At 40.2% G+C, this 26,987-nt stretch overlaps 3 protein-coding genes across 7 annotated transcripts; 2 read left to right on the top strand and 1 right to left on the bottom strand.

Annotated features, from left to right (window-relative positions):
• The first annotated feature begins 5,077 nt into the window (after positions 1-5,077).
• Positions 5,078-7,060, top strand: LOC103704701 (protein RGF1 INDUCIBLE TRANSCRIPTION FACTOR 1-like). The gene is made up of 4 exons (XM_008788103.4): positions 5,078-5,444; positions 5,571-5,765; positions 6,051-6,266; positions 6,388-7,060. The coding sequence occupies exons 1-4, from the start codon at positions 5,442-5,444 to the stop codon at positions 6,622-6,624; spliced, it is 651 nt and encodes a 216-aa protein (XP_008786325.2). The 5' UTR covers positions 5,078-5,441; the 3' UTR covers positions 6,625-7,060.
• Positions 7,061-13,936: 6,876 nt separating this feature from the next.
• LOC103704700 (protein TORNADO 2-like) lies at positions 13,937-16,670 on the bottom strand. The gene is made up of 2 exons (XM_008788102.5): positions 16,040-16,670; positions 13,937-14,700 (listed from the first exon to the last, which is right to left on the bottom strand). Exons 1-2 carry the CDS (start codon positions 16,535-16,537, stop codon positions 14,389-14,391), a joined length of 810 nt encoding a protein of 269 aa, XP_008786324.4. The 5' UTR covers positions 16,538-16,670; the 3' UTR covers positions 13,937-14,388.
• A 945-nt stretch (positions 16,671-17,615) lies between these two features.
• On the top strand, positions 17,616-26,987 carry LOC103704698 (29 kDa ribonucleoprotein A, chloroplastic). 5 transcript variants are annotated; one of them, XR_015988259.2, is made up of 6 exons: positions 17,623-18,101; positions 18,222-18,320; positions 20,237-20,530; positions 23,473-23,692; positions 23,917-24,056; positions 26,706-26,987. XR_015988259.2 is itself a non-coding variant. In XM_089923612.1 (4 exons), the coding sequence occupies exons 1-4, from the start codon at positions 17,760-17,762 to the stop codon at positions 23,520-23,522; spliced, it is 822 nt and encodes a 273-aa protein (XP_089779738.1). In that variant the 5' UTR covers positions 17,616-17,759; the 3' UTR covers positions 23,523-23,818. The 5 variants fall into 5 exon arrangements, 2 of the variants coding, with proteins under 2 accessions (XP_089779738.1, XP_008786323.2); XR_015988260.2 differs by lacking the exon at positions 26,706-26,987 and having other exon boundaries at positions 23,473-23,660; positions 23,884-24,244; XR_005511925.3 differs by lacking the exon at positions 26,706-26,987 and having other exon boundaries at positions 23,884-24,244.

Below are 26,987 nucleotides of genomic sequence, written 5' to 3'. Positions count from 1 at the left end.
GGGCAGCCGGATTCTAGAAAAATAATACAAAGTTTGAGAGCAAGAGAGTTTTAAAAAAAGAATGAACGAAAAATATATCCGGAGGTGTTCCGATCTGCTTGGTAAATTAGAGAGACGCGTAGCTGTTCTACGTTAGGTTGATCGGATAAAAGCGGTATTTCGGACGATATCGAGATTTGGCTGACCGCGGTCTACATCGAGAACAGGTTGACGAACGTATGGTTCGAAATGGAGGAGCTCACAACTTGGTGCCGTATGGTCAGTCAGGGGCGTTGTACTTGCCCATCAAACTTGGGTCATCCTAGTCGACAAGGGGAGGATGGCGAGAGTTGCTTTAGAATTTATTGGACGTGATGGAGTGAAGCTTGAAGGGCCCGCCGGTGTCATCCACTCCTTGCGACCTTTACCTTGGAGCCGTGCCTGGTGGATGCCGTCGGTTACTTGGAAAAAAATATCCTGGCTTGCAGCAGGGGCAAGTAGCATTATTCTATGGGCCTCATAACCTGAAATATCTTTGATTTCTTTGGTTTACTGGTTTACATTTGGTCACAATTATGTTTAAGCTATATTCGTTCTAAATAAGTCAAACCTGTGAAACATAGATTGAGATTACTACGTACTCTCTCTCTCTCTCTTCTCTTAATCAAAACATTTTAAGTATACATGTTGGTGTTTTTTCCGGCTAAAAATGTATTTCCGAGCGACAGAAACATTTTAGGAGACGTGGCAGGAGACAGGCTAAGAAGATAACATGCACTTAGAGCATAAATGAGATGGCCTTTTTATATTACATTTGGCTAATTTTCTTACAGTAGATTAAGCTGGATGACAAATAGCTTCACTTTTTATATTGGCACTCTCAATGATGGACAGAGTGACCTTATGGAGAGCTGTCTTAAGTTTGATATCGGTCTACTTTTTGACCAATACCCTCATGCTTAAGGCCCCACTGATGAGATTAAAGCAGATGCTCAGGATTTTCTTTTAGGGAAGGCGGGAGGGTAGGGGGAGTGCACCTTCTTGTCTAGTAGGTTGTCTGTTAGCCATTGCGCAGTGAGGGTCTAGGTATCTAGTCGCTTCTGATAAGGAGAGAGGTCCTAACAGCCAGACATGTTGCGAGGTTCTTGCTCAAATTGGAGGGCTTGTGTTGCTTCATGATGAGAGCCAAGCATGGGACATGCACCATGGCATCAGACTTCCAGGTGACTCAGCATTGTTTCTTTATTTGGCGGGACATGTATGATCGTGCTTCGCTAGTATTGGCTAGTATCAGATGGTTTATTGGAGATGGACGTTTGCTTGACGTTATGGATAATGCTTGGGTGTTTGATCAACCACTACAGTCTTGGCCACCATGGTTGATGTTCACAGTGCCAAGGGACTTAAGGTATGCGACCTATTCATTTTCAGAGGAAAAGAGATGGGATGCAACGACTCTCCAATATATCTTTGGGGACTAGATAACAGAGAGAGTCCTTGCTTTGCTGATTCCTTGGGGGGATGCTCTTGATAGAAGGGTTTGAAGAATATCTTGTAGGTCAAGGGTGAGAGCTAGTGACCTTTATAGTGCTTAGCCCATGCGGAGGATCGACAGTGGCTGGAGTTGGAAATTCTGTGTTCACCCTTGGGTTGTCTTGTTCCTTTGGAAAGTTGCATGGAGGTACTTTCTAACTAAGAGCATGCTGTGTGGTAGAGGGTTGAGGCTCCCATTGGCTTACAATAGATGTTTGGAGGAGGAGACGGTAGCACATGCCTTATTCGGCTATCCTGGGGTTAGGCAAAATTAGAGGCTGGCTGGCGCTGACCGGAACCATGAGGAATCCTGCCATTGTTCCTTGTGGGGGTGAGAGTTTCTTATCTTGCCTATCAGGCTTGACAGGAATACTAGGGTTTTTGAGAATAGAATGTAGCACCCGAGGTAGATGGTCAACAGAGCCTTACTTCAGGCGGTCGAGTTTTTTTAGTCATCAGCTGTTGGAGATACTATGATTATGAGGGGCACCTGGGACTCCCGCTCAGCTCTTGCAACGACCTACATGATTTTCATTTGATGGGAGACCCATCTCCGAGCTCTCTTAAGATAATTTTTGATGGTAGCGTATCAAATGAAGGCAGTAGAGTTGGAGCATGATTTATGATTAGAGTTCCCTACTCTAGATTGCTGGAAGCTGGTGGTAGCCGCATCTTTGATGTCTTTGTTCCTAGTGCAGAGTTGAGGGCATCCTAAGAGAGTATTACCTATGCCACGCTCACCCTAGGGGTGGACTGCATTTAGCTTGAAGCAAACTTCGCTACGGTGATTTAGTAGATCCAAGGTCACTACAGGATGCCATGTGAGCATCCTCTGCTGCAGGACATCTTCAGGTTGACTAGGGACTATACTGCCTTCCAAGCTTTCCATGTTTGTAGGGAGGTGAACAGAGTAGCAGATTGGGTTGCCTCCTTTGTTGCCCAACATTCAAGTGGCATTCTATGGCGCAGCTACGAGACCATACCCTCTTCTCTCGATCTGTTGTTCTTCTGACCTTATGGAATGTATCCATACTATATGTGTATGATCTTTCCGACCTATCAAAAAAAAATAAATAGCACACGTATAACCATGCCAGAATCAGAGCACTGATTGCACTGCAATTAAGCTAAGTGTGGATGAGACAGTAATATGGTAGACAATTCCTTGCAAGTTCCCATGCTGCAAAAGATGAAAAGTGGGACTATCAAAGTCCTTTTTTCTTGTTAGAATAGATGAATCACACAAATCTAATATAAAGACATCCAAAAAAATTAAAAAATAAAATATCCAAAAAATAAGATAGCAAGGTCGCACCACTAATCTACAACACTTTATCGGAATACTCAGTAACAAAGGATGCAACCCAATCAGCGGTTTTATTGGCCTCGTGATAGATATAACTCGCTCAAAAAATAGTAAAATCCCTCGTACACTGCCAGATGTTCTAGAGCAAAGGGTGTCTGTCCGCAGCTGTAGTCTGCTTGCAGATCCATCTAATGACATCAGTTGAGTCACCCTCCATCCGGATAAATGAAATTTATCCGTAAGCAAAGCCTTGCATAGCTGACCCTTGCCCAAGTTGCCCTCAACTTGGCTTTAGGTATAGAGGTGTCATAAATCCGGTTTCCACTGAGAGCAATAAGATGAGAATCGGAGCCTCTGATCACAAACCTGGCACCACCTTTGGTACCGCCATTGCTCACACTGTTGTCAAAGTTTAACTTAAAGGAAGCTCGAGGGTGGGAGCTTCTAAGTAATGAATATCATCTTGATTGTTGTCCGAGCTAGAATGGGATCCTAGATGTCCCAAGCTATTATAAGCTCTACAGTAGAAGGTGAGTAAGTAATTTCAACTGCTTGGACGAGAGCCCTCTCGGCAGTGGATCTCGGTAGCTGAGTACTGTTTTCAAAGACCCGGCCATTGTTGGCAACTCAAATGTGATAATGCTACCCCTCTTTATTAAAGGTAGTAAAAAGTTACAGAAGCAGAGGGACTCAAACAATACACAAGAAGAGGGAGATCAAAGTCTTCGATAAAATAGTAAACTTACAAGCTAACTACAATGGGAACCAATAGGTGGCTTCAGCTGCTAGGATGAGAGCCCTCTCTAAGATGGATCTCAGTAGCTACGTACTATTCTTGAAGACTCGGCAGTAACTCGAAAGTGATAATGCCACCCTTCATTATTTGAGAGGCAGTACAAGGTTACAGAAGCAGAGAGACTCAAACAATACGCAAGAAGAGGGAGATCAAAGTTTTCGATAAAATGGTAAACTTGCAAGGTAATTTCAATAGGAGCCACCCAAAGCCACTTTGGCCGGATAAGTTCGCACTGCCTTTCTTAAAAAAAATAAGAGGCATAAGCCACTTTGGACGAACGTGTGCAAGAACCGAACAAGCCAACTCCTGCGCCAGTATTCCAGTATTCTTGTGAGCCATGACTCGATTCCCCATGGCAGTATTTTTGGAGTCAATTTCGTCAATCCAAATTAAATTAGGGTCACCCATAACCAGAGGCCGAGGCTATCCATTGGAGCAGCACCAGATTTTCTTAAGCCTATTCACCTGCACCTGAAAATTCCAGGATGCTACTGCAACTTGGTATTGCAAACAAGTGTCCCGCCTCTTAAAATAGGCCTTGCATGGTGGGCCATACCGCAGTGAGTGGTCTTCTGAGCTCATCTTTCTAGGGGCTTATGAAATGACGGGATTGGCCTTAACTAAGGATCCATCGAAATTAAAGAGGCAGTTAGTGGATGAATTGGGTTGGGTACTCTCGCAGCTTAATTGGCTGGAAGAGGAAACAACATGCGATGAATTGGGTTGCGTATGAAATCTTCTATTTTACGTACTATAAAATGAATTGCAAGCAGTGCTGAAGTATTTTATTGTTTTTACCAAAAAATATTTTGTCTTATAATTTTGTAGGTAGATCATGACCTATATACGATAAGTACTCCTGAGTCAAAAAAAGATGGTGCAGAAATGCTTTGGCGAGGCTATTTTTAAATGAAGCTTATAATAAAAACTTTTTCCTTGCCCGGGAAAAGTTTTTATTAGGTAGAGAAAATTATCATACATGCTCTTTTTTAATTGAAAATGAAAAAGTATACAAGCAATATTCAATTTCCCCCATCTTTGACTTCTATAATTTTGTTCATCCTACATGTTCGACATCTCATTATTCTAATAATACCAATACGTCATGTATAATTAATTTGATGCAAACGCCTCAACTTGGCACGGCACCAACTGCTGTATATCTAGAGCACCAAAAATCCATAAAATCAACTAAATGGATGATTTGGTGCCCCTGGTTGTGTACTCGTGATTTCAAGCATTGCAACTTGTGTCCCATCCAATAATGGTGGGGTACGTGGTTTTGTCTAGTCTCCAAGGATATGGCCGGGTGGCCTAATCAATGAAACTACTCTGGAAAAAAGTGTTAAGCGAACAATTATTGTTTAATTAAGTCATCTTTATCTCTAATTGTTTTGGCACCATTGCAATTGGTCTCAAAACATATGGCTAGTTAATAAGAACCTAGTTTTAAAAGCGGCATTAGTGATAAATAATAAATGAGCTTAATGAGGTGGTGGAAGAAAAGAAGAGTTCCTTGCGATCAACGCATCTTAGGCTCGGAGGGAGGCTCGGAGCGGAAGACTTTGAGCGGATAAGAACAAACGACCACCCCCTCGCCCCCCACGGCCGCACTCGCCCCTCATCCATGTCTACGAAGACATCACCCCCCAACCCCCTCCCAAACCGCTCTCTCTAAGCTTTCTCCTCCTTTCTCTTCCTCTCTTCCTCCACCGCGCGTCTCTATCCTTGAAAAAAAGACACAGAAACGAGAACACTCTGCTCAAAAAACTGGCGATCGATCACGAATCCCCCTTCAAGGAGCTCAAACTCAAGAACAGAAGGGTCATGGTGAGCTTAGTATTTTTTTCATACTTCATGTGTTGGCTTCTTCTAATATTATTGTCTTTGAGTTAGGTTGTTCTGCTTTAATGCTCAATAAGTTTGTGGAATGTGGATTGATTGGCTTCGGAACAGGGAGGAGGAGGGCCGGAAGAGGATAACCGGTGGCCACCATGGCTCCGGCCGCTGCTGTCGACCAGGTTCTTCGTGCAATGCAAGCTTCATGCCGATTCCCACAAAAGCGAGTGCAACATGTACTGCCTTGACTGCATGAATGGTGCCCTCTGTTCCCTCTGCCTCGCCAACCACCGCGACCACCGCGCCATTCAGGTATTTTTCTTTCCACGAATCCAGATGCTTCATTCACCAACTCTCCTGTAGCGAATCTCCTGTTTCCCTTGCAATTGATTCCATCGAGTTCTCTGTTTTTTCTTGCAGTACTTTTTGTTTGAAAAAATTAAAAGAGGTCGTATGGTCAACTAAATAATCTGGTTCTCCATTTTGTTTGAGCTAGTGGTGGCTGTTGTGCCCGAATTTTCGGTCTATTTTCTTGCCAATGCGATAACTTCTTTCCCTAGCAATTGATGAGATATAATTTGTGTGCAAAATTTGCAGATAAGGAGGTCATCCTACCATGATGTGATCAGGGTGTCGGAGATACAGAAGGTGCTGGATATCACCGGCGTCCAGACGTATATCATCAACAGCGCACGCGTCGTATTCCTCAACGAGCGACCCCAGCCGAGGCCCGGCAAAGGCGTCATGAACACCTGCGAGGTCTGCGATCGGAGCCTCCCCGACTCCTTCCGCTTCTGCTCCCTCGGCTGCAAGGTATCCACTCCCTCGTTTCTTCCCGCGTTTCTTCCTACCTTTTCGTTTGGAACAATGTCTGCTATCTTACAGTCAGAATTCAAGCTCTAGTCTTTTAATAAAATGTTCGATGAAATGCCAGATTGTTGGGACCTCTAATGACCATAACAAGAAGAAGAAGAACAAGAAAGCCGTGGCTTTGGCGTTCGACTCCGAGGAGTCGTACACCAGCACCAGCCGCGGGAGCGAGAAGAGCAGTGCTGTGCAGAGCTTCACCCCGTCGACCCCACCGCCGACCATCGTCAGCTACAGGACCGCCAAGAGGCGAAAGGGCATCCCCCACAGGGCCCCCTTCGGCAGCCTCATCGTGGAGTTCTAGGCCTCTCCACTACTACCGCACAATGCATATGGGATATATATAAGAACGGCCAACCCAACTCTCTCTTGATGGCATATTGTTAATAGCTCTATGAAGTCCATTCGCAGCACTCTGTGCTTCTTGATGGGCAGGCCGGTGCTGGGAGCTCAATTCCATACATAGGGAAAAAGAAGAGCAGATGGAGAAGCCACTGGACAGCTTATAGTTTAATCAGCCATGGAAGTATAGCTATAGACTGAAATGATAGATAAGTTTATCATAGGTTGTGGTGTTATATACATAAATAGAGGTATTCACTACACTGCTTATACCTAAGTTTTGTGGTAATAGCATGGTTAGAAGAATGCTAAGAGAATGTTTGTTGCAGCGAGGAGAGGAGATGATGTTTATATATAAGATGGGAAATGTAAAATAAAATGCTCCTCCTTCTGCCTTAGCGTTGCTGGCATTTTTGGTTTCAGATTCCGGCGAGTGTTCTTCGTGGTCGTGGCGTGAACCGCGACGGGCGGGCTTGCGTGGGCTCGCTTGTGGGTCCCGCACCGGCGGCGGAGTTGTCGTGGTCCGCGGGTGCGCTGGCGGGGATGGGAAGCTGCTCGATTTCTGGGTCGCGTGGCTTGTCTTGGTTGGACGGAGGAAGACGGGGCCGTTTGTTGTTGGGCCCCGGTCGGGTGTGTCGTACCGCTCACGTCCGTGACCCGTTCTCCGAAAGCGGTCACCGATAAGCTTTAATTGGTGGTCCCGCTGTGAATGACCACCGTGCGATCAGCATCGGATGGCTGTGATATGGTTGGGTGGGAAAGTCGTGCGTGGAATGCTCGTGCCGCACGGAAGTTTCTGGCAAGGCGGTTGTGTGTCGTTGTACGAATGTGCTTACGATCTTTCACCATGACACGTATCGAAAGATGAGAGGAGGAAGCCTCGTGGCGGGAGATTACTGTATAGAATGGCTCTTCGCTGCGACTGGAGCTGACGGCGCACCCGGCGTGCCGTCTCTGTCGTGGGCTCGTGGCGCCACTTGTAAAAGTTTCCGGCCGCCAATAATTCTCCGCACCTCGACTCTCCGCCGCCCAACGCTTCCCGGCTCTTCTTTTTCGCTCTAGAAGAATTCTTTAATCGACTCCACTCTTCCACACCCGGTGGCTGACCCACCAGCCCGCACATTCTGGCAGTCGCGTGTGCGTTGCGGTGTCGAACTTGACCGTATTGAGTTCGAGTGCTGACGGGAAACGTGTTTCTGCTTCATGCGTTTCCCCTAGATGGGAAGGGAGAGTGGGTGGAGATGTGGATCTCACTAAGCTTTTTTTTTTTAAATTATTTTTTTCCTTGAGCTTTCTCACGGGCCTTTCCCTGATCCAAGTGTGTTCGCACCCTACTACCATGCCGCTTTAGTTTATTTAGATTTGGTTCCCACCTACACCTACGGGACGTTAAAGTTGGCTTGGGTGGCGAGAGGCTGGGTCCCACCCTCAACTCCCCATTATCCGGGTTGCCCATTCGGCCCGACCCATGATGATGTCATTTGCTTGCCAGCCTCCATCAAACCAAAGCCAAAACCAAAACCTCATCTTCCATAGTTCCATGATGGTGGTGGGCCAGTCCTTGGTCCGGTCAGCATCCATGGCATGGACCGTATCGAGGGTGGGCCCTGGCACAGGGGTTAGGTTTGTGGCCGAAATGACAAATCTAGGGCTTGGCATGCTTATTTGGACAACGTGAAAGCAACGGAGGTTCATTGTACTTGTTATTGCTTATTGCGCTGGTGGGACATAGTTTTGGCTGGCTACTTTTTTTTTTTTCACTCTGTGCCAAGGGAGGGAGGGAGGGTGGGTGGATGTTGATGAGCACCAATCGATTGGAGCAAGTGGTAAACTGGTAATGCATGGAGCCCATACATGCCATGCTGAGTTATTGAATGCCGAGTGGTTTAATTGTGTCGACCCCCCTCTCTTGTGGGATCATCTTTCTTTTGTCCTTAAATGATAGGATGGAGAGAGAGAGAGAGAGAGAGAGAGAGAGAGAGAGAGAGAGAGACCGCTGGATACTTGAAACACATTTGCATTGCATGATTAGAAGTGGATGCTTTAGGATTAGATGGAACCTCTTTATGCCACTGTTTCCAGTTTTTGGGGGATGCCACCAGCCCTCTTTTTCCTCCTTTTGCGCATATGTCAAAAGGAGACACCGAACTATTTCCTTTCTGTTGGATAGTGGAGAAGCCGTATGAAAATTTTGCAGTGCCATGGCCAACTAATGCGTCATGATTCATGACTTCCGGGCTTGGCTGATGTGCACCTCGGCCGTGCAGAAATATCTCGTGACTTGGAAGCCTAGCTAGACAGTTATATCTGAGCTTGTCCTTTGTACAAACAGAAAGGAGGCACATAGCATCTGTATCAATCAAGTAATCTTCTCATATTGGCTTGATCGAATTTTTGATCTTTTGGATCTGCAGACTCCAGCTTGCAGATATATTGCTAAGGTTATTATCATACTATTTCGATTTATCTGTCCCTCATAGTCTTCAGCTTTTTTTGAGTTAGTATATAAAATTTTAGCATACCAAAAAGATATGAAATTTTAAATCTTTCACTGGCCATAGTTCTTTTGACCTGATGGATAATGAAATTACGTAACTATTCATCGATAATTCATGGCGTGATACTTGCTTCGTATTATTCCTTCCCTTTTTTAGACTTTTGTACCGGTCCTTTTCATGCTTCTTTTTGTGTGTCGTAGTATTTGAACATAACAATATTTCTTTTTCATATCTTAATTATTATTTGCTAAAATATACAGATTTAACACTTGTCCTCGATGCTTGTTTAAAGAAGTCTTAGCCATAAAGTACGTGCAGAGGTTCTCCAATTCTTGTGGTCAAAGTTGATGGGTTTGCTAGACCAGGTAATTAACATATTCACAACATTGAGGGGCTGGCATTTCCAGATTGATAGAAGTACATGCATGTTCATTTTGAAATAAATCATTTAGCTGGATTGGCTACAGAATATATACATGACACTAAAATGTTAGTTTACTTATTGATGATTGACTATTTGGTAGAAATTTAATGTGAATTGATCAATTCATAAACCTCTACCTTGATAACTTTGTTCGAAATCCAAATCTAGAATAACAAAAAATGAAAAATGGAGAAAAGGAGGAACTATACAAACAAACCCCGCAGAACATTGCAGAGGAATTATCCTACTAAGGAAAATGAGAAGCGAAAGAAGTATATCCTTTTTACCATACGTCATGCAAGAAGTACATTGCATCATGCAAGAAGTACAAGTATATTGTACAAGATAAAAATTTAAACAATTCCTCATGCCATGTCATTTTCATAAAACTATAAGCTTGGTTTTAGTTGCGAGTGCATGTCTTTGTATCATATCCTAAGGGTTGTGCGGCATTCAAAAGAGATGCTTCTCAATCATGTTAAGCGAAGCCATACTTACAAAATTCCAGCTCCAAGGAAAAGCTTTTATCAATAAACTGAAAAATTCACTGGTTAAAGATACAAGGAACCCCCAAGTTGGACAAGTTGGTGGTTGGGACCCAGGAATCTCCATTTCTTGCTGCGGGGATTCAGCATTTTTGTATAAAATTTTATAGATGCTGGAAATGAATCCCCACGTAGGCACTCTGGCAGAAAACTGCAAACCCCAATGCAACTTTTCAAGGCTTTGTTTGCCCAATTACCATGATAGCTCGCAACTTCTGCGCTACGGGTTTACTTTTTCTTTCCGAAGATGGCCGTGGTTGTTGCTCACAGTGTTTTAAATAACATGAAATATGATTATGATCAAAACTATTGATGACCATTATATATAACAGTTATATAATTATATTCTTATATATAGTAGCTACTATTTGTTTCAAAAAATGGCACCTCAAACTTCTAATATTAAAACAATAATTGTTATACAAGTTGTCATAATAAACAATAATTGAAAAAAAAAACATGACTTTGTATTTTTCATGCACTCTTTATTGAATGGGACACTTTTATTTCAAGAAATGACCTTTATTTCTAATATAGTTCTTTATTAAAGACCATGTAATACTGTATATATCTGATCACTTTTACCATGAATCAGACACGTATCAAAAGTTTACAGCAATTTGGTAGGCTTTGGAATCAGTCTTTTGGTTTGATAGAATGATAGATGGGTGCAGCCGTGCAGGTTAGGTCATGGGTGGTTTTCACGACTTTGGTCTACTCACAAGTTCCATCGGCTGAAGCCATCACCAAATTTTGTCTTCTAAACTACTATCTTATGGTAACTTGTTTTTCTCATGCCTTGACGAGTGAACAGTGTCCGATTAAAGCGACCTAGGAGGCTCATCCCGTGCTTGCAGGAGCAGCATCATTCTAGGAACAGTTAAAAAGGAATAAAAACTATATGGAGGACCCACTCTACGTGTTCGTGACGCCCTGGTAATCTCTGGAAATATCATCATGGATCACTGGTCTTTAATCCTGATTAATTAGTCTGGAATCAGTATTATTCAAGAAGTCAAAATCGTAGACAATGACTTCTTTTTTTTTTTTTCCAAGCCAGCCATTTGAATGGCTCTAAAGATAACGTTTGTTTGTAGAATTAATACGGTCAAAAGGCTTTGGTTCCAAGCTTAGGAATACCTGGTACTTGCCCTCCAAGTTTGCACCCCCTACCTCTACCAGTCGCATAAGGCTTCCCCCTCCCAAGGTTTATTTATTTACTTGTTTATTCGATTTGGTCATTTGATCGTTTTCTGCTGTTTGGAAGGTGATTAATGTTTGTATCAAAGAAGGAAATGTGATGGTAGGCAAACTGCATGCCCATGTTATTAATCACAAAATGATGCTGTGCATCATAGCATCTAATAAACAAACAACAAAGTCCATATATATTTGCCTATCAAAAAGTTTGCTCCACTAGTGATGGATGGATTGAAGTTTTCGTTCTACCAAGATGTAATGTTATCATTTTCTGAAACTTTCTTCTTTTTTTTTGCCATTTTTTCCCTAATAAACACTGCAGGAATGTGGACATCCAGTTTGGAAGCCAGAATCTCTCTGTGCCCTGAGTTTTGGTCAACGGTCTGAACCACCAGAGCCATATTTCGTGCGTATAATCTCAAGGAAGTTCCACTCTTGGAACAGCTTTTAAATAAAAATAAATAAATAATTTTGGGTTGGAACCCAGAAAATGCACTTCACTTCACTGCACGGCATGTCATGTGCTAATCCATTTGTGACACGTCATTACAAGGCTTGATACAAGGGCCACAGAAGGTGGACTTCAAGCCTGGATGCAGCATATATGTAACATTCTGTAGGTTGAACCAGAGTACCGACTCAGCTACTATGATTGGATGGATCAGGAGGCAGACCATGGCTACAGACTGACCCCTCCTGCTCTAAAATATTTGGCAGTGTGTGAGAGACTGTACAATCCTTCCGGGCGAGTTATGTCTACCGGGAGGCTAATGAGCCGCGGATGAGGTTTTGGAGCACTCCGATGAAGTTTTGTGGACAAATGGTACGACCTTGCCATCCTTCTTTCGAGATATTTTATTTTTCAACTCCTTTGAATGTACTCATACTATATTTGCGAGATTCGTTGGTCCTAAAAAAAAAAATATCAGACAACCACATAGGTTTATGTGATTCGTCCGTCTCATCAAAAATTAAAAAGAAGACCATCCGACAACCACATAGATTTATGTGATTCGTCCAATCAAAAAAGAAGAAGAAGACGACGACGAGGGGGACTATCAGACAACCATAGGGGAGGAAACAGTGAGGCATTGGCTGGATTAAGCCTTTTAGGCCCATGACATCTTAACTTTTCTGTGCTGCATTGCGGCGGCACCAGAGCCCAATGGGCCAACATCTGCAGCTATTTCTCAGACCTTGGCCCATTTGCTGAGGCAGGTCCGGCCAGGTCATATCTAAGCAATTGTTAATCTTTACTCTATTCATCTCCAAGTATCTGGACCTGCATAATTATCATAGGGGTAAAAACACATTGACATTATGTTTAAGTTACTTTTTTTCTTTTTTGAGCTAAGATGTATATTGTTGAAAACTTGATGCAGTTAGCTCATCATCTTTTATTTATTTTCAGTAGGACAAAGATAATCTTAAGAAGTTTCAATGCACTGCATCTAAAATTTCACTCTCTAGAGGAAAGACCTTCTAGATTCCATTAAATTTTGCATGGTTAAGTAATTGGGAAAAAGCATTATTATTAATGGAAATCAAAAGCAGTTACAAGAATCTCTCCTCAAGATCCTAGAATTCTCTACCATGGACTTAGTCAACTCTTCTATGTTTTGCTGTTTTAGTTGAGTTGTATTTGAATTTAATTTTTATATTCATGTTGCTGTTTTTTTTTTTTTCACGGAAGTCTCTTACGTAACGTGCACGAATATAGTCAAAAAAAATCAAAAAACAATACATCATGGAGAGCAGTAGGCAACTCCACCTCTCTCTCCCATAGATGGTCTCCCGAGTGGTGTTGCTAGTTTTCAACTAGATATCAGCTGGTTAGTTGTCAGCCAATTTGAATTCTCTTGTACCGTGGCCTTCTTCCTATGAAAGGAGGAAGTTTCATTAAGAAATGACAGAGCTGAGATAATATATTTTCGGGCAAAGAGAGATACTTTCCTACTAGTGTGACTCCGGTTCTTTGAGAGTTGAGAGGCAGTGAGACTCTCTCCTCAATCTCTCTTTTTCTTGGTACTTCCTGCATCAATTATGGTGCCCAAACTACCATGTAACGGTATCAACCGGTTAGAATGGTTCACTCAAAGTTTGTAGAGATTTTTCCTCTGGGAAAAGGTTTTATTTCATTTCTAATGCACTTGGTCGTTGTTTTGGCGTTCTTTGAAGCTTAGATGGTTTGGTCGAGGTAACACCGAATAGCCAGAGCGCTTGGTCACAAAGTCTAGTGTAAAAATAAAAATAAATAAATAAACATAAACAAAATAATCAATCGAAATGCACTCCACCATGGTGCATGAGCACATCCAGCAACCTTCAGGCTCTGGTCTCAAACCGTATCTTTTAGTAAGCCTTGGCTAAGGTTGAAGGACTGATTGCTGGCTAATTCGTTATAAAGTGTAAGACTGGAACTAAGGCTCCTATTATCAACATTGAGAGTGACTTTTTGCCTTTTAAAATCTAATGTCCAAAAAAAAAAAAAAAGATCATTAGATAAAAGAATCGTTAATTGGAAGACATAGATGTAGTGAAATGTCACAGTAGTGGCACAGCAAAAGCAATTAAACATTATGACCTCAAGGATTAAAGATCACCAGCTAAAGAACCAAGTCATAATCAAACAAGTAAAGCAAATATTCCATGCCTGCTTATGCTCAGACTGCTTTTTTAACACATCTACAAGCTTCTTTACATTACCTTTCGGCAACCTCAGGGAATCTCTCCGCCGAATAACACCTTTATTCCCTTCCCACCACAATCCACACAACAACCACTGCCCACAAAAATCCTTCTTCCATGTTGTATTATCTTAGGCACTAAGGTTGGGGTTGTATCTTTCGCACGAAAGAAGAATTCACCTTCCTCCGCACGTATCTACCGTTAGGTCACACAATGGTTGCTTTGAGAGCCGTGCAGGCGATGAAGTAGAGTTCAGAATAGTTTTATATCTCTGTAAGGAGCTATCTAAGAGACAACGTTGCAAAAGAAGATCAATCATTCTTTCATGTGAAAGATAAAGTCCGAACCCTATATACCATAGCAGCACTTTACTAGGTGTAACCTTGCTTGTATCGGCGGAAAAGCTCATCGGTCTTGGCATGCCGGAAGGCATGGCAGCCCATCAAGTAAACACATATGAGGGCCACCAGAGCAACCACCAAGATGAGATCTGCCCTCCTCCATTCCTTCCTAAGGTTTGCGAGGAGGCCGGCCTTGCACGAGGAGCATGAGTAGCAGAGTTGCATCTGATCGTTGCTCCACAGTATGCAGTCCGTGTCGGATGCAATGCTGATCGGACTGATCCAATATGTCGGGTTTACGAACGTGTATCCACATTGGGTTGGCGGCTTACAGCATCCTGACTGGGAGGTGCAGCAAAGAAGAGAGCAGGTCTCAGTAATATGGATGGAATAAATGATCATGATTCCTTCAGTGATGCACTTTGAGGCACATTATGGGCTGTTAATGGGCTGGGCTTGAATGCATCATAAAATCTTCGTGGTTGTCTTCGTTGTGATGTAGCTCTTAGAAAAGTGGTGTTGATGCTTGGCATCATGGTTCTTTTACACGACATAGCTTAGTGTGGCAAAAACAGTTGATAATTGAGCATCATCTCTAGTTTATATTCACATTAGATAGGTCTATGAGGCTTAGGGGTGACAAGCAAATGAATCAGATGCAAGCCGATTTAAATTTTTGTCAACTAAAACATGTTTCTATTTATTAAACAGGTTAAAAATCTAAAGCCAAACCTAGCTTTTTCATAAAACAAGTTTAGAACTTGACCCAACTGCCATAACCTATTTAATAAATGAATCAAATCAAATTAAACAAGTTAAACAAATTTTAAATCGGTTGAATAGGTATCGAACAAGCTAAATGGATCTTAAGTGGGTTGGGTATATGACTCAATTATTAAACAAGTCAGAATTCTAAATCTGAACCTAACCTTTTTTTAATAAACATGTCAAATAAATATGTTTATGATATGTATCGGTTTGTGCCAAATCTGAATCTATTTAAATTGCATCGATTGATTGTCGGGTTATAAATTGCTATCCCTAATTAGGCTGGAGCTATTTTACTGATTGATATCAATTAAGATGTTCTATTAAAAAGAGAATTCAGAAAGGCATTCTAAGTTTTATTTTGAAAATCAAAAAATTGGATTTACGAGATAGAATTCAAAAAAGAAATAATGGGATCCAGTGCTCTAATGGTGGTATAATTACAAGAAAAATAATATAAGACAAAGAATTTAAAATTTGTTTGCAAGTTGCATATTATAAGAATATATAGTGATTATTATATCAAGATCACACTTTTTTTTTTCTTTTTTTGACATATTATCATGATCATATAGTGCAATATCTCAAGTTTCTTGGTATTGCCTATGAAAACAGATCACACGCCTAAGGTTTCTTGACCTTTTATGACCTCTATAAAATAATATTTGAAGAGGCACAAGAGAATTATATATATTTGTCTCTATTACAGATCGTCTAATTTCCTGAAGACGATATTGAGACTGACCTATTTCCTGTGAACTGAAACAAAAATTCTCCAAGTTATTTATCATGATCTTTAGCCTTCGGATGGGGCCAAAATTTTTTTGAAAAAACACCTCTACCACTTAACAATTCACTATGAAGCCTAATTGCTACCACTTAAAAAAAGCATTCCACTTAAAAAAACACTCACCTGCAAGGGACTGATCCTTGCGTTGAAGAAATCCTGGGCCTCTCTGTAAGTTTGGTTCAATTCAGCACACGTAGAGGTTGAGCTAAGACACGCCTTGATCCGATCCCACTTTTGTGAGCCCTCAACTCTTTGTGGAAGCCATCCCGAGAAGTCCTCGAGCCGGTACTCCAAGAAGGCTCTGCTTGGGGCAAGGTGGGCTCCCCCAGTGTTGGTGACGGCATAGATAAATATCACCAAACTCGCAAGCAGAAGGATGAGAACAAGCATGGCGACGAGGTAGAAGAGGAGGAGCCATGGGATGCGCCAGAAGGCGCCCACAAAGCCTGCGAGGGCCACGACAAGCATCACGATGCCCAGGGAAATGACCGGCCATTGGAGGAGCTTCACGCAGGAGTTATCGGTTTGCGTGGAGAGCCAGATGCCGGCCGCAATGACCGGGATGGAGAGCAGCATGGCCATGAAGTTGATGGCAGCGATGATGGTGTTGCTGAGAGCCATTTCAAGGAGTGTTTGGTGAGGAGGATGCGATGGAGGATAATTTGCTATGGAGGTGATTGCTTGGCAAGGAAGGGAAGAGGATGGCTTGGGGCTGCAGCTTTGCTATCACCTGCACTACTCTTTCTTCGCTCTTTTGCATGGGGGGGACATGGTTGGAAAAGCAAAGAGATCCTTATGCTTTTGATGAGTTGTTTACTCTCTAATTTAATATCTTTATAGGATCCTTTATTAAAGTGAGGTTGTTTCTTGGGGTTGCGCTAGCCCAAATATTCCCCTTTCAGATTGGATGATGAACGTATGACGCAGCAAGAACATTAGGTTAGGATGAAGTTCTATGTTTTCTGGAGTCTTTCAGTACCTCAACGCACGCATGGCAGCTATGACCCTTCTATAGGTCACTAACAAGCACCAATTCTCTCTCCATCTGCATGTCTACGGTTTGGCCTGGATTCCAGCCATCATTGATCACAATGCCTTAGTACAAGTATTTGCGACCAACTTTATATCCTATATAGTGATCAATTTCTAGTTTCCTTTTTCACAACAAGTAATCAAAGTTTCATTCCCTTTAGGTCTCAAAAAATAATGCGGCTTCTATCATATATTGCTGGTCGTCATTGCTTGTGTCTATACCATCTTAATCAATTAATCAATCAATTTACCATCCATTTAGGTATGCAGTGGCACCAAGCCGATTTCTCATAATCAAATCTACTATTGTTGATTCTTTAAAATCAAGCCCACCATTGCGTGCAACGTCCTTAATTAGCTGCCTTGGTGGATTCGGGTTGACCTTTTTGCTAAGAATAATTTCTCTCTTTCACAGACATTAAGCATTAGGTGGTGTAATAGCCGCTTCAAGATTTAAGCAAATAAATAGAAAAAAATAAAATGCTTTGAAATTTGTGTGTGGCGGGACCAAAAGATTTAAGTGACCTATATTTGGGGACAGATGGAAGCAAGAGATTATAGTACTTGAAAAGTCGTGCAAGGCGCGATCCAAACGGTAAACGTGGCGAAAGGAGAGCCATCATTCTTTCGCGCGAAAGATACAACCCGAACCCGGCCGTGGCTAGCTTCGGCTGCGAGTGGTCTAGAGACGGAGACCGCCTTATCCAAGTCCCCACAGAGGGGCACTTTCGGTATTTTTCGACGCTATCCGCCGCTCTTCGCCCGACCGCTTCCGCTCCCACCGAAACCCTGTGCTCCGGAGCGAGCGAGGATGGCAGCAACGGCCTTCGTCGTCTGCCCCAATCCCAGACCGGAAGTCTTCTCTCGCGCCAGAAAACCCGGGATTTCCCATTATACCCCTGCCCTTTCCTTTAATACCCTGTTCTTCCCCTCCCGCCTCCGGGTCTCCGACTCCGAGACGAGCCTCCGCTTCCGGCGGTGCTCGGTGGTGCAGGATATCGCGGCGGTGGAGGACGAGAAAAAGGGAGACGAGAAGGAGGAAGGCCGCCAGGAGAACCGGCAGAAGCTCTACGTGGTGAACTTACCCTGGAACTTCTTGGCTCCCGATATAAGGAAGCTCTTCGGCGAGTGCGGCACCGTCGAAAGTGTGGAGGTAACACCGACCACATTCAGTTATTTCTCTCTATGTATATTTTTTTTTCATATTTTTTGCTGCTCTATATTTTTTTTTCTTGATTTTTTGTTTTAAAGTTAGATTCTTGCTTGGTTATAGATCATTAAGCAGAAGAATGGGAAGAGCAGAGGCTTCGCCTTCGTCACGATGGCTTCGGAGGAGGAGGCACTGGCCGCCATCGACAAACTTGATTCTTATGTAAGGAAAATTGGATCCTTCTTCTAAATCTTAGTTATTTTTTATTTCTTGCTTATTTATTGCTTTCATTGATTGGTTTTGGTTAAAATAGAGTTTGATTTGATGCATTTTCCTGGATTTCTTATACTTCTATAATTTGGGATGGCACAACGTGGGAGGTAAATTTCTTTGTCGTGGATAAAAACAAATTTGTCATAAATACATATTGATAGTATATAGGGACCGAGGTCTGCCAAACCGGCCCGAATCGGACGCATACTACACCGGTTCGGTACCGATATCTAGTACAGGTGTTCTATCGACATTCGGTACGTCAAACAAAAACTCCGTATCCATACTGACAATGTGCTAGTGTGGCATCGGAATAAGATCCGGTATCGAGACAACAAACCTTGATAGAGACAAAGAAAAAACAGAGTTGAAACTTTATGTTACAATAATAATTCAAGGTAAAACATATTGGAATAAACTCCTGCAAATGAGGCAGTTAAACCCATTGCCCTTTTGGATGCTGATATTTTATTGCTGCCTATGTCAATGATCATGCAGCATATTTATATGAAAGGTGCCTGCTTTTAGGAAGATGCTGATTTTTATTGACTTTTCTGTGGAGGGGAACTCAGAAACCAGCAGCATTGAAGGCTGGGTATATGTTCCACCTGCTTGAGGGTGTAGTTTTGTGTCAATTCATAATTCTTAGATCAAGAGCTGAAGCTGTGTATTGTGTCAATGGCTGCTACAACTGCCAAACTTGATTTCATCATATGTTGTCAGCAAAACAGAAACTCTCTAACATGTTGTCACTTTTCCAGATCAACTACATGCTATGAAGACATTGCAGAATTCAATAATCCTGTGCCTGGACAAAACATGAGGGTCAACTCAATCATCACTTGATTGATAAATTTGAAAATGTCCAACAGTTTGTTTCTTCTCCAGACCAGATTGCTGACATCCTCACCAAAAGATTGCTAGAATTTACTCAGTCTCAGGATATTTGACAAGCTTTTGTTACTTGCTGCACTTACCCTAAGAGGAGTCTAAAAATGTAACATTTTTGTGCTATAACAAAGAAAAAAAAAACTATCTAATGAAGATAAGATGTCTACCTCCTCTTGCATAGTGTTACTAATTATGCTTTTGGAGGTGTTCCTAATCATGATCAGTTAAGTATTTCCTTCTCTGCGTACTTTTCAATGCTTCTTTGATGACCATTCCTTGATGAATTGGTCATGGTTACAGGGGTCTATATTTGAGTTGGATGAATATATATAAATTTGGGGTTTATATCCTTTAAATTTGATTTCACATCAGTCTGCAGCAAATTTCCATTTTTTAAAATAAATGAGTGGTTCATGAATTGTATACCGTATCTATTATTTTTGATAACTAGTTTCTTTGTTAACTAACTTTTTATTGAATGGAATACCATTATCATAATCCGACTTTAGATCATGAATTAGAGTATGGATGTGGCATATTAAGTTTGCTTTAGTAATGTTGCGAAATTGTTATGCATGTTCAGGGTGATATGAAGTATTTGAATTTGTTTGGATGATTTAAACATGTTCTGATGTTTAAGAACATGACAGTATTGATAGTAAAAAATTGCAAAAAATGTTTGCATTAAAAAATTCATGGGCTTTTGAAAAGGTATAGTTGTTTGTTTTATTGCATCCTTCATGTGCTTGCTGCTTGTTTTAGCATGGTGGTGATGGCATCAAAGGATCAAATGATACATGCTTGATATATGATATTTTTGACCTTGATCTCAGATTTTACAGGCATCATTGGAACAACTTGGTTTGATATCCGAGAAGATAAATAATTCATTTTTTTGGGATAAACAATTAATACAAATGGATCTTCTAATATTTTTTTTTCTTGTGTTTATAATTAAAATGTATACTAAACAGGAATTGATGGGAAGGATTATTAGGGTTGAATTTGCAAAGAGCTTGAGGAAGCCACCATCACCTCCTTCTCCACCTGGTGCCACTGCTGCAGATACGCGGCAGAAAATCTATGTATCGAATCTTTCTTGGAAAGCGAGGTCTGTTAATCTCAAAGAATTCTTCTCTGCAAAGTTCAAACCGCTATCTGCCAGGGTGGTTTTTGAAGACCCATCAGGAAGATCTGCTGGATATGGCTTTGTTGCTTTTGCCACAAAAGAGGAAGCAGATGCTGCTATTTCTGAACTAGATGGGAAGGTGACATGAAATTTCTGTTCTTGATATATTTAATTTCTGCTTATTGTTGCCTAGCTAGATTGATACAAACATCATTATATTATCAACATTTAGAAAGCCAATCTTTTCCATTTATGTTTATGTTGGTATGCCTGTTATCCCTTCTGCAAACTGTATCTCAGTGGGCCATATGAGTCCCAGTGCAACTATACTGTTTTATATACCCTGCTTGTTTATGAAATTCGTTCGCGTACCATAATGTGAATCAACAAATTATCAGTTCTCATACATATTATAGATGGAATAATTGAATCGGAACTATCCATACGGCCAATTTCAATAAATCAATAGGAAGTGGAGGTCCGCTAATGTTTTCTCTTTTTAAGCTTAATCTTACCTGCAAGGCTCATTTCTACCATATGGCCTCAGTTTTATTGATAATGATATGACCACTTAAAGTTCAATAACTTTCCACAGCCTGCTCTCAGCTTGAATTCAATCATTTGCCATATGATACTGAGTTCTTTTTCAAGGCAACTATGCTCAAGAGGGGCCTGCTGTGAGACCTAAAACCTGGAAGACTGGTTAGGCTTCAAGAAAACTGACAATGGTTATGTGGTTTCTGCTGATGTGGCTCGATTTTGAAACTTTGAAGTGTTAAACTTTGAATTGGGGGGTGAAAGAAGATTAGTTTGACGAAGTAGTTTTGAAACCTCTTCCTTTAACATATAAAGTTTGAATATATCAAACAGAACTAGCATGCATTTATGATATATAGCATTCTTGATGCATAATTAATATGTCATTTTTTTTCATGAATTGTATGATCCATAACCTGGATCTGTCTGAATCATTTGGCCCTAAATAATTGAATCTAATCACTTCTTTGGAGTCATATTAGAACATAGGATACAAATATATCAAGTGATATTCATATTCAACAAAAGTGGAAAGTCTCTTTTTTGTTTATTTGACTCCTTTGAAATTTAGATTAACTTATTTATCTCTAATGAGCCTGTAGCACATTACTAATATGGTTCTGAACATTTAATAATTAAGAGTAAGTGAATAAAATTAAAGGGATATTTGAGGAATTGCAAAGTACAGGCAAAAATTCCTATCTTTGCAGCCATTTTTTAAAATTTTCTTCCTTTTTTATTGTAATGTTCAAGATAAAAACAAATCTGGATTGATGGATCTGGAGGTCAAATCCAGAATTGTCTTACTTTGTTCATAGGACAGTAAGAACGAGTCTTATGGTTCCTTATGAAGTTCAACTAGAGGATGTAGAACAAAATTTGTTTCTTCCTCGGAAAGTTGAAAGGAAATTAGGGGATTCTCTATAGTAAATCCATAAGGATGATGGTGGTGATAATAATGTTTAATCTTGTCTCTATCTCTATATACATTTTTCTGGTCATACTATGATATGCTATAGATTCCATGGTGTCATCTAACTATTAAATAATTAAACATGATGTTCATTTCTTGGACATGCTATATATGGGCTTATGTTGGGAGAAACTAGACATCTTTTATACTTTATATGATGGGTTTTCTCATTTAACTTATAGTGACTTTTCATCTCCAACAAAGTATGTCTGGCAGACATCAATCCTGAGTATACAGAAATGCATGTGCATACATATATACTAAATATTATGTTTATATTGGACATGGTGCTTCATAAGGGGGTATAAAAGTATTGTATTCATGTGATGTTTAATTTAATATATTATGTTTATGGTTGGAATTCACATAGATTGATATCTTAGCAAGATTCAACATCGATGATTTATGAAATATTGTTCTCAAGGCAAAAGTATTATAACATGCATTTCTCTTGTTAAATGTATAATCTTGTTACAGTATTTTTCTCTTCTCGAAAAGTATTTTTGTTATAACGTTCTCATGCAAGATGTACATATGCACGAATATGGATATTGATTTAATATGTCATTAGCTTGTGAACAACTGGGTCATAAATAACTGGGTAGATGAGAAAATTACAATGTAATAAACATAATCTTCCTATTCTGCAGAGAGACATGCTACTGGGGAGATTGTTGAGGTTAATTAAGTTATGATTGAGCATTACTTTTTTTTCAGTATCTAACATTCAGGTTAATTGGTATCGATGTTGCATACCCTGAGGTTTTCCTTTTCGTATTTTATCAAGAGAACACATGGATCATGTAATGTGTCTGAAATTATGACAGTCCTAGCTGAGAAATAATTTGGTTTTGATTGATCCTTAAATGAGCACAGATTTTGGTTTTGATGGATCCTTAAATGAATAAATAAAATATATGAATCATTCACATTACTTAATAGAAAGCAATGCTACATGTTCAGAAATGGATGCCAAACTTGAATGTCTTAGCTAAATTAAATTTCAACTATAACAAGGGCAGTCTTGCACTGTCGAAACAAGGCAGTGGACATATACAGCAAACTAATGTTCTTTGAAGAAATGGAACTGTACCTCTACTGAACATGCTTGGTTTAGTTACAGTTTGCAGAGGGCAGCTTGACAATTTTTCGATAATTGTCAAAAAAAAGGTTGATGTATTAAATGTTTCGAGTCAAAAGAAACATTGCGTTAAAATATTACATAATGGTACACAATATGCATGCAACGAAGAAAGGTGACTGTGATCAACTTTGATTTTACTTAGAAATATTTCTCTACTACTTTTCCAGTCAATCTCCAAACTTTGAATCTTTCCCGACAATATTTTCTTCTTATTTAATTACTCCACAAGAAAAATACACCAAATGCTAAAGAAAACATGTTTTTTACCACACTTAGTTTACTATTGATAGTATGCAGTTTGTGCTCTATCAACAAAGTTCAGTTTATTTTTATAGCGCATCAGTTTATACCTCAACATCAATATACATCATTATGTTTATGTGAAAGCAGGTGGGGTTAATGTATCATTTCAATGTATATGTCACAGGAGTTAATGGGCAGACCTGTTCGTTTGAGACTACGTCAGAAAAAAGGTGATGAATCTGGAAGTGAGCCGGAAGAGCCAGACAATACTGAAGGGCAATCCAACAACTCTTAGAGGAAGTGTAGAATCACCACTTTTATTTGCTCATTTCCGCCAACTGGATCAATTGCAAACATTAATGGACTTGTCATGTACGTCATTCATGTTGACAGAAAAAAAACATGTAGGAAAATTTTCCCTGAATCTTATCTATTCTATCCATCATGTATGTGAACCACTTTCCTCGATTTTTTTCTCTCGCATCTCATCCATTCTATATATCATATATATTTGAACTCTCTTTTCTTTATTTCTTGTTTCTTTCGGAAATTAATTCATGAATATATCTTATAATTTGAATTCAAATTTTGATAGTTCCTTTTGTAATGTCGGGTGATCACCTCAAAGTACATAAAATGGCGTGCAAAAAATTTGTAGCTGCTGAACTCCTGCAAAGAATTGCTAGCTGCTCAATGAATTGGTTTTAAGCAAAGGTGCTGTTAAAGGATACTGTTTCAGTTCCATTATGATAATTGAGCATCACAATTGTAAGTACAATCTGGAACTTGTTTATTTCAGGTATAGAAATAATTGCTTTTCAGATTTATACAGATTTCACCTATCATTATAGTTCTTGTTTTTTTTTTGTGTGTGTACTATTTGTGAGCAGCATAACTAGTACATTGTGGCAAAAGTAATGCACATGCAGGTGAAAATAATGCAAGAACTTTACTAACCACTGGTTCATTATCAGTTTGATAGCTTGTTCAACATATATGATGCAATTTATGAGCTTACATGCGGATATCTTGCATCTCCTTGGATGATGATCGCATAATTATGTTAATGGAGCCTCTGTAGCAAGCAATTATTTTTGTTTTGGTTCCAGCTGCCAAATTATTTTTTGGTGCATAATTTTTTGATTGCGTAAACGATTGATGTTTTTCTTTACTAACTTCAATTGGCTCACAAAATTGAGATAGAAATCGGTCTCATAACGCAGAAGAATTAAGGGAGAGTAGGATTTTTACACCACAGCATCAGTTCCAATTCAGTGCTCAGGTGGATAATCAGTATTTGTAGGTATGTTGTTTAATTTTAAATTAACTATAGTTGTGGCATCTTCAGAACTGCCCGAGGAAGCCTTTCAATCATTACTAGGTACTCCCAAATGCATCTCCTAATAAGATTAGAACCAACAATAGCAAGAGAAGGTGGACCCCAATAGGTTGGTCGACTGACAATAACGCCCCACTCTGATGTGTTCATGAAATCCTTATAATTATTTTTGGAAGATGGTGTTTGGCAGGACAGCCACCAGTTCTTTTGGTAGGAAGAGGAGTACCGAGACCCATGAATCTTGTCTACTAGAGTACCAAGTCGTTGGGGATAGGACATGTCCTCTGTTGTCTCCTTTTTTTTTTTTTTTTTTGCTAAGGTCTGTTGTCTCCCTTAGCAACACCTTCCTTGCTGACCGGAGCAGGAGTAGGGTGCTTTCTCAGTCATAATGCAGGTGTGAGGACTTATATGGGATATATATTTATTTTTATCTTAGTCATTCGTTAGGTAGATCTTAAGTACCTATAAAGAATCAAAAAAAATTAAATAATATTTTTTTAGTTAGCTTTTTTAAGGTAAAGTTTTGGATTGTTATAATGGATTAGAAAATATATATAGACTAGGAAACACAATAACACGGATCTATTGGGACTGACTACAAGCCGATCGTGGTGCTTGTGATTTGATTTGAATAGATTTTAAACCCTTATTCTGATAAGGGCGTCAGAATTTAAATGGAGGAAGTATGTGAGGACTTGTGCGGGTATATTTATTCACATATCGATTATTCGCTGGGTAGATCTTTAATACTTATACAGGATTAAGAAATCAAATAATACCTTTCGACTAGATTTTTTGAGTGAGGTCTTAGATCGTTACAGTCGGTATGATCCAAGTGATCGCAATGATGTTCGCTCATGGTTTATACTAAGAAACAACAAGGTTGGTGTTCGTGTGGGCCTTCCCTGTCTATCGGCAAATATCTCATTTTTCTGTCAGAAAATCTCTTAAAGTTTAGTGGTTGTGAGAATCAATAAAAAGATAATTAGCGTATGTACTCTATAAAAACATGGTTTAACGGTCACCTTGTGTAAACTTAGTATTTTATCACCTTTTTATGCCCAAAACAACCATCTCGGGGTATCCTCTCATCTCTTTTGTCTTTGTGATATGTTTCTGTTTTCGTGCTAATTTTTTTTTTTCCGTTAACAAGAAATTTGTCTGAATAAAATACTAGTAAGCTAAAAATTATGGAAGTACTGCAAGCTTCTGCTACATTAGCATTGGCCTTAATAGAATATCAACAGAGTGAGTTTGAAAGAATACCAGGAAAATTAATGAAAGAAACTTCATGATCTTTGTTCATACAAAGATCAGCAGGAGTGCAGGTCTAGCCTTAGGGGACATTGCTGCACTCCATCGTTGTCTTTAAATCACTAACATCGAGCGGAGATCTGATGGCTCGTGCTTTTTCTCACCAATAACGCTATGCCAAAGTTTCTGACCTTCCCCAGATGGTGACCCATGAGGGATTCCCTGGCTTCAGTAATGCTGCTGCTTTTGAAAAAGAAGAGGAAGACGGGTGGTTCTCCTTTTCCTTTACAGGCTACAGCCTTTATTCCCTGTAGTGGGCCTTCTCTCTGAAGCTTGTCTCGGCCACCTGCATTACTGATTCACTGGTTTTGGACTGGACTGTGAAGGCATGGTTTGCAAAGAATCAGCAGATGACACGTGGTCAATCTTGAAGGGCCCCACTAAAACAAGATGATTCCATGTGGGCCCCCTCTGCTCCAAGCCACAGGGCAACCAAGCTGGGCCAAGGTTGGCCAGCTTTTAAAAACATAAGAAAAGAAATCCGGAAAAGTATGGCTCGTTTTTTTAGGTTAACCGACCATAAGAGTATGGGCCGAATCCTGTCATCTCTCAATATCCTAATCTTAGTTTATTTATCTAATAATTGTTACTTGTCAGTAATCATCATCATAACAAATATAATATAATGCCTAACCAGCTCCATTTTTTTACTTTCTTATTTAAGTTCTTTTTATTGTAAATTAATAACAAAATTATATATATATATATATGTGTGTGTGTGTGTGTGTGTGTGTGTGTGTATTAAATAATTTTAATTTTTTCAGAGGTTGGTTAGCGGCCGTCTTGACGCGAGCGGAACTTCCCAACGGCCAACCTCCTCTCCCGGGATCTCCCTTTGATGCAGCCACTCGTTTCATGAAAATTGCGACTCAGCCCCTCAACTATCTCGGCCACGTGACCCAAATCACGTGTCAAGATAGCTCAACTGCGCGTTTCCCCTCGGGTTGATTTTTTTTTTTTTTTTTACTGAAGCGGATGTATTACATATGTCAGATACGAATATATTCAAAAAAATCAAAAGATAACAAGTTTCGGAATGTATTAAA

Source organism: Phoenix dactylifera, chromosome 6 (assembly GCF_051530095.1).
Source record: "Phoenix dactylifera cultivar Ajwa chromosome 6, Ajwa_hap1_PhDact_Kaust_v1.1, whole genome shotgun sequence".
In the NCBI taxonomy this organism is placed as follows: Eukaryota; Viridiplantae; Streptophyta; class Magnoliopsida; order Arecales; family Arecaceae; genus Phoenix; species Phoenix dactylifera.
The sequence above is the reverse complement of the archived record's forward strand: the minus strand, read 5'-3'. Positions and strand labels throughout refer to the sequence as shown.

Bases quoted from the DNA above. Each gene is read 5' to 3' on its own strand.
- LOC103704701 (XM_008788103.4), top strand. The intron at 5,766-6,050 runs GTATTTTTCTTT...CAAAATTTGCAG, and splicing joins GCGACCACCGCGCCATTCAG to ATAAGGAGGTCATCCTACCA. The intron at 6,267-6,387 runs GTATCCACTCCC...ATGAAATGCCAG, and splicing joins TCTGCTCCCTCGGCTGCAAG to ATTGTTGGGACCTCTAATGA.
- LOC103704698 (XM_008788101.4), top strand. From the start codon at position 17,760: ATGGCAGCAACGGCCTTCGTCGTCTGCCCCAATCCCAGACCGGAAGTC. The intron at 18,321-20,236 runs GTAAGGAAAATT...TATACTAAACAG, and splicing joins TCGACAAACTTGATTCTTAT to GAATTGATGGGAAGGATTAT. The intron at 20,531-23,472 runs GTGACATGAAAT...TATATGTCACAG, and splicing joins TTTCTGAACTAGATGGGAAG to GAGTTAATGGGCAGACCTGT.
- LOC103704700 (XM_008788102.5), bottom strand. From the start codon at position 16,537: ATGGCTCTCAGCAACACCATCATCGCTGCCATCAACTTCATGGCCATG. The intron at 14,701-16,039 runs GTGAGTGTTTTT...TGCACCTCCCAG, and splicing joins CAAGGATCAGTCCCTTGCAG to TCAGGATGCTGTAAGCCGCC.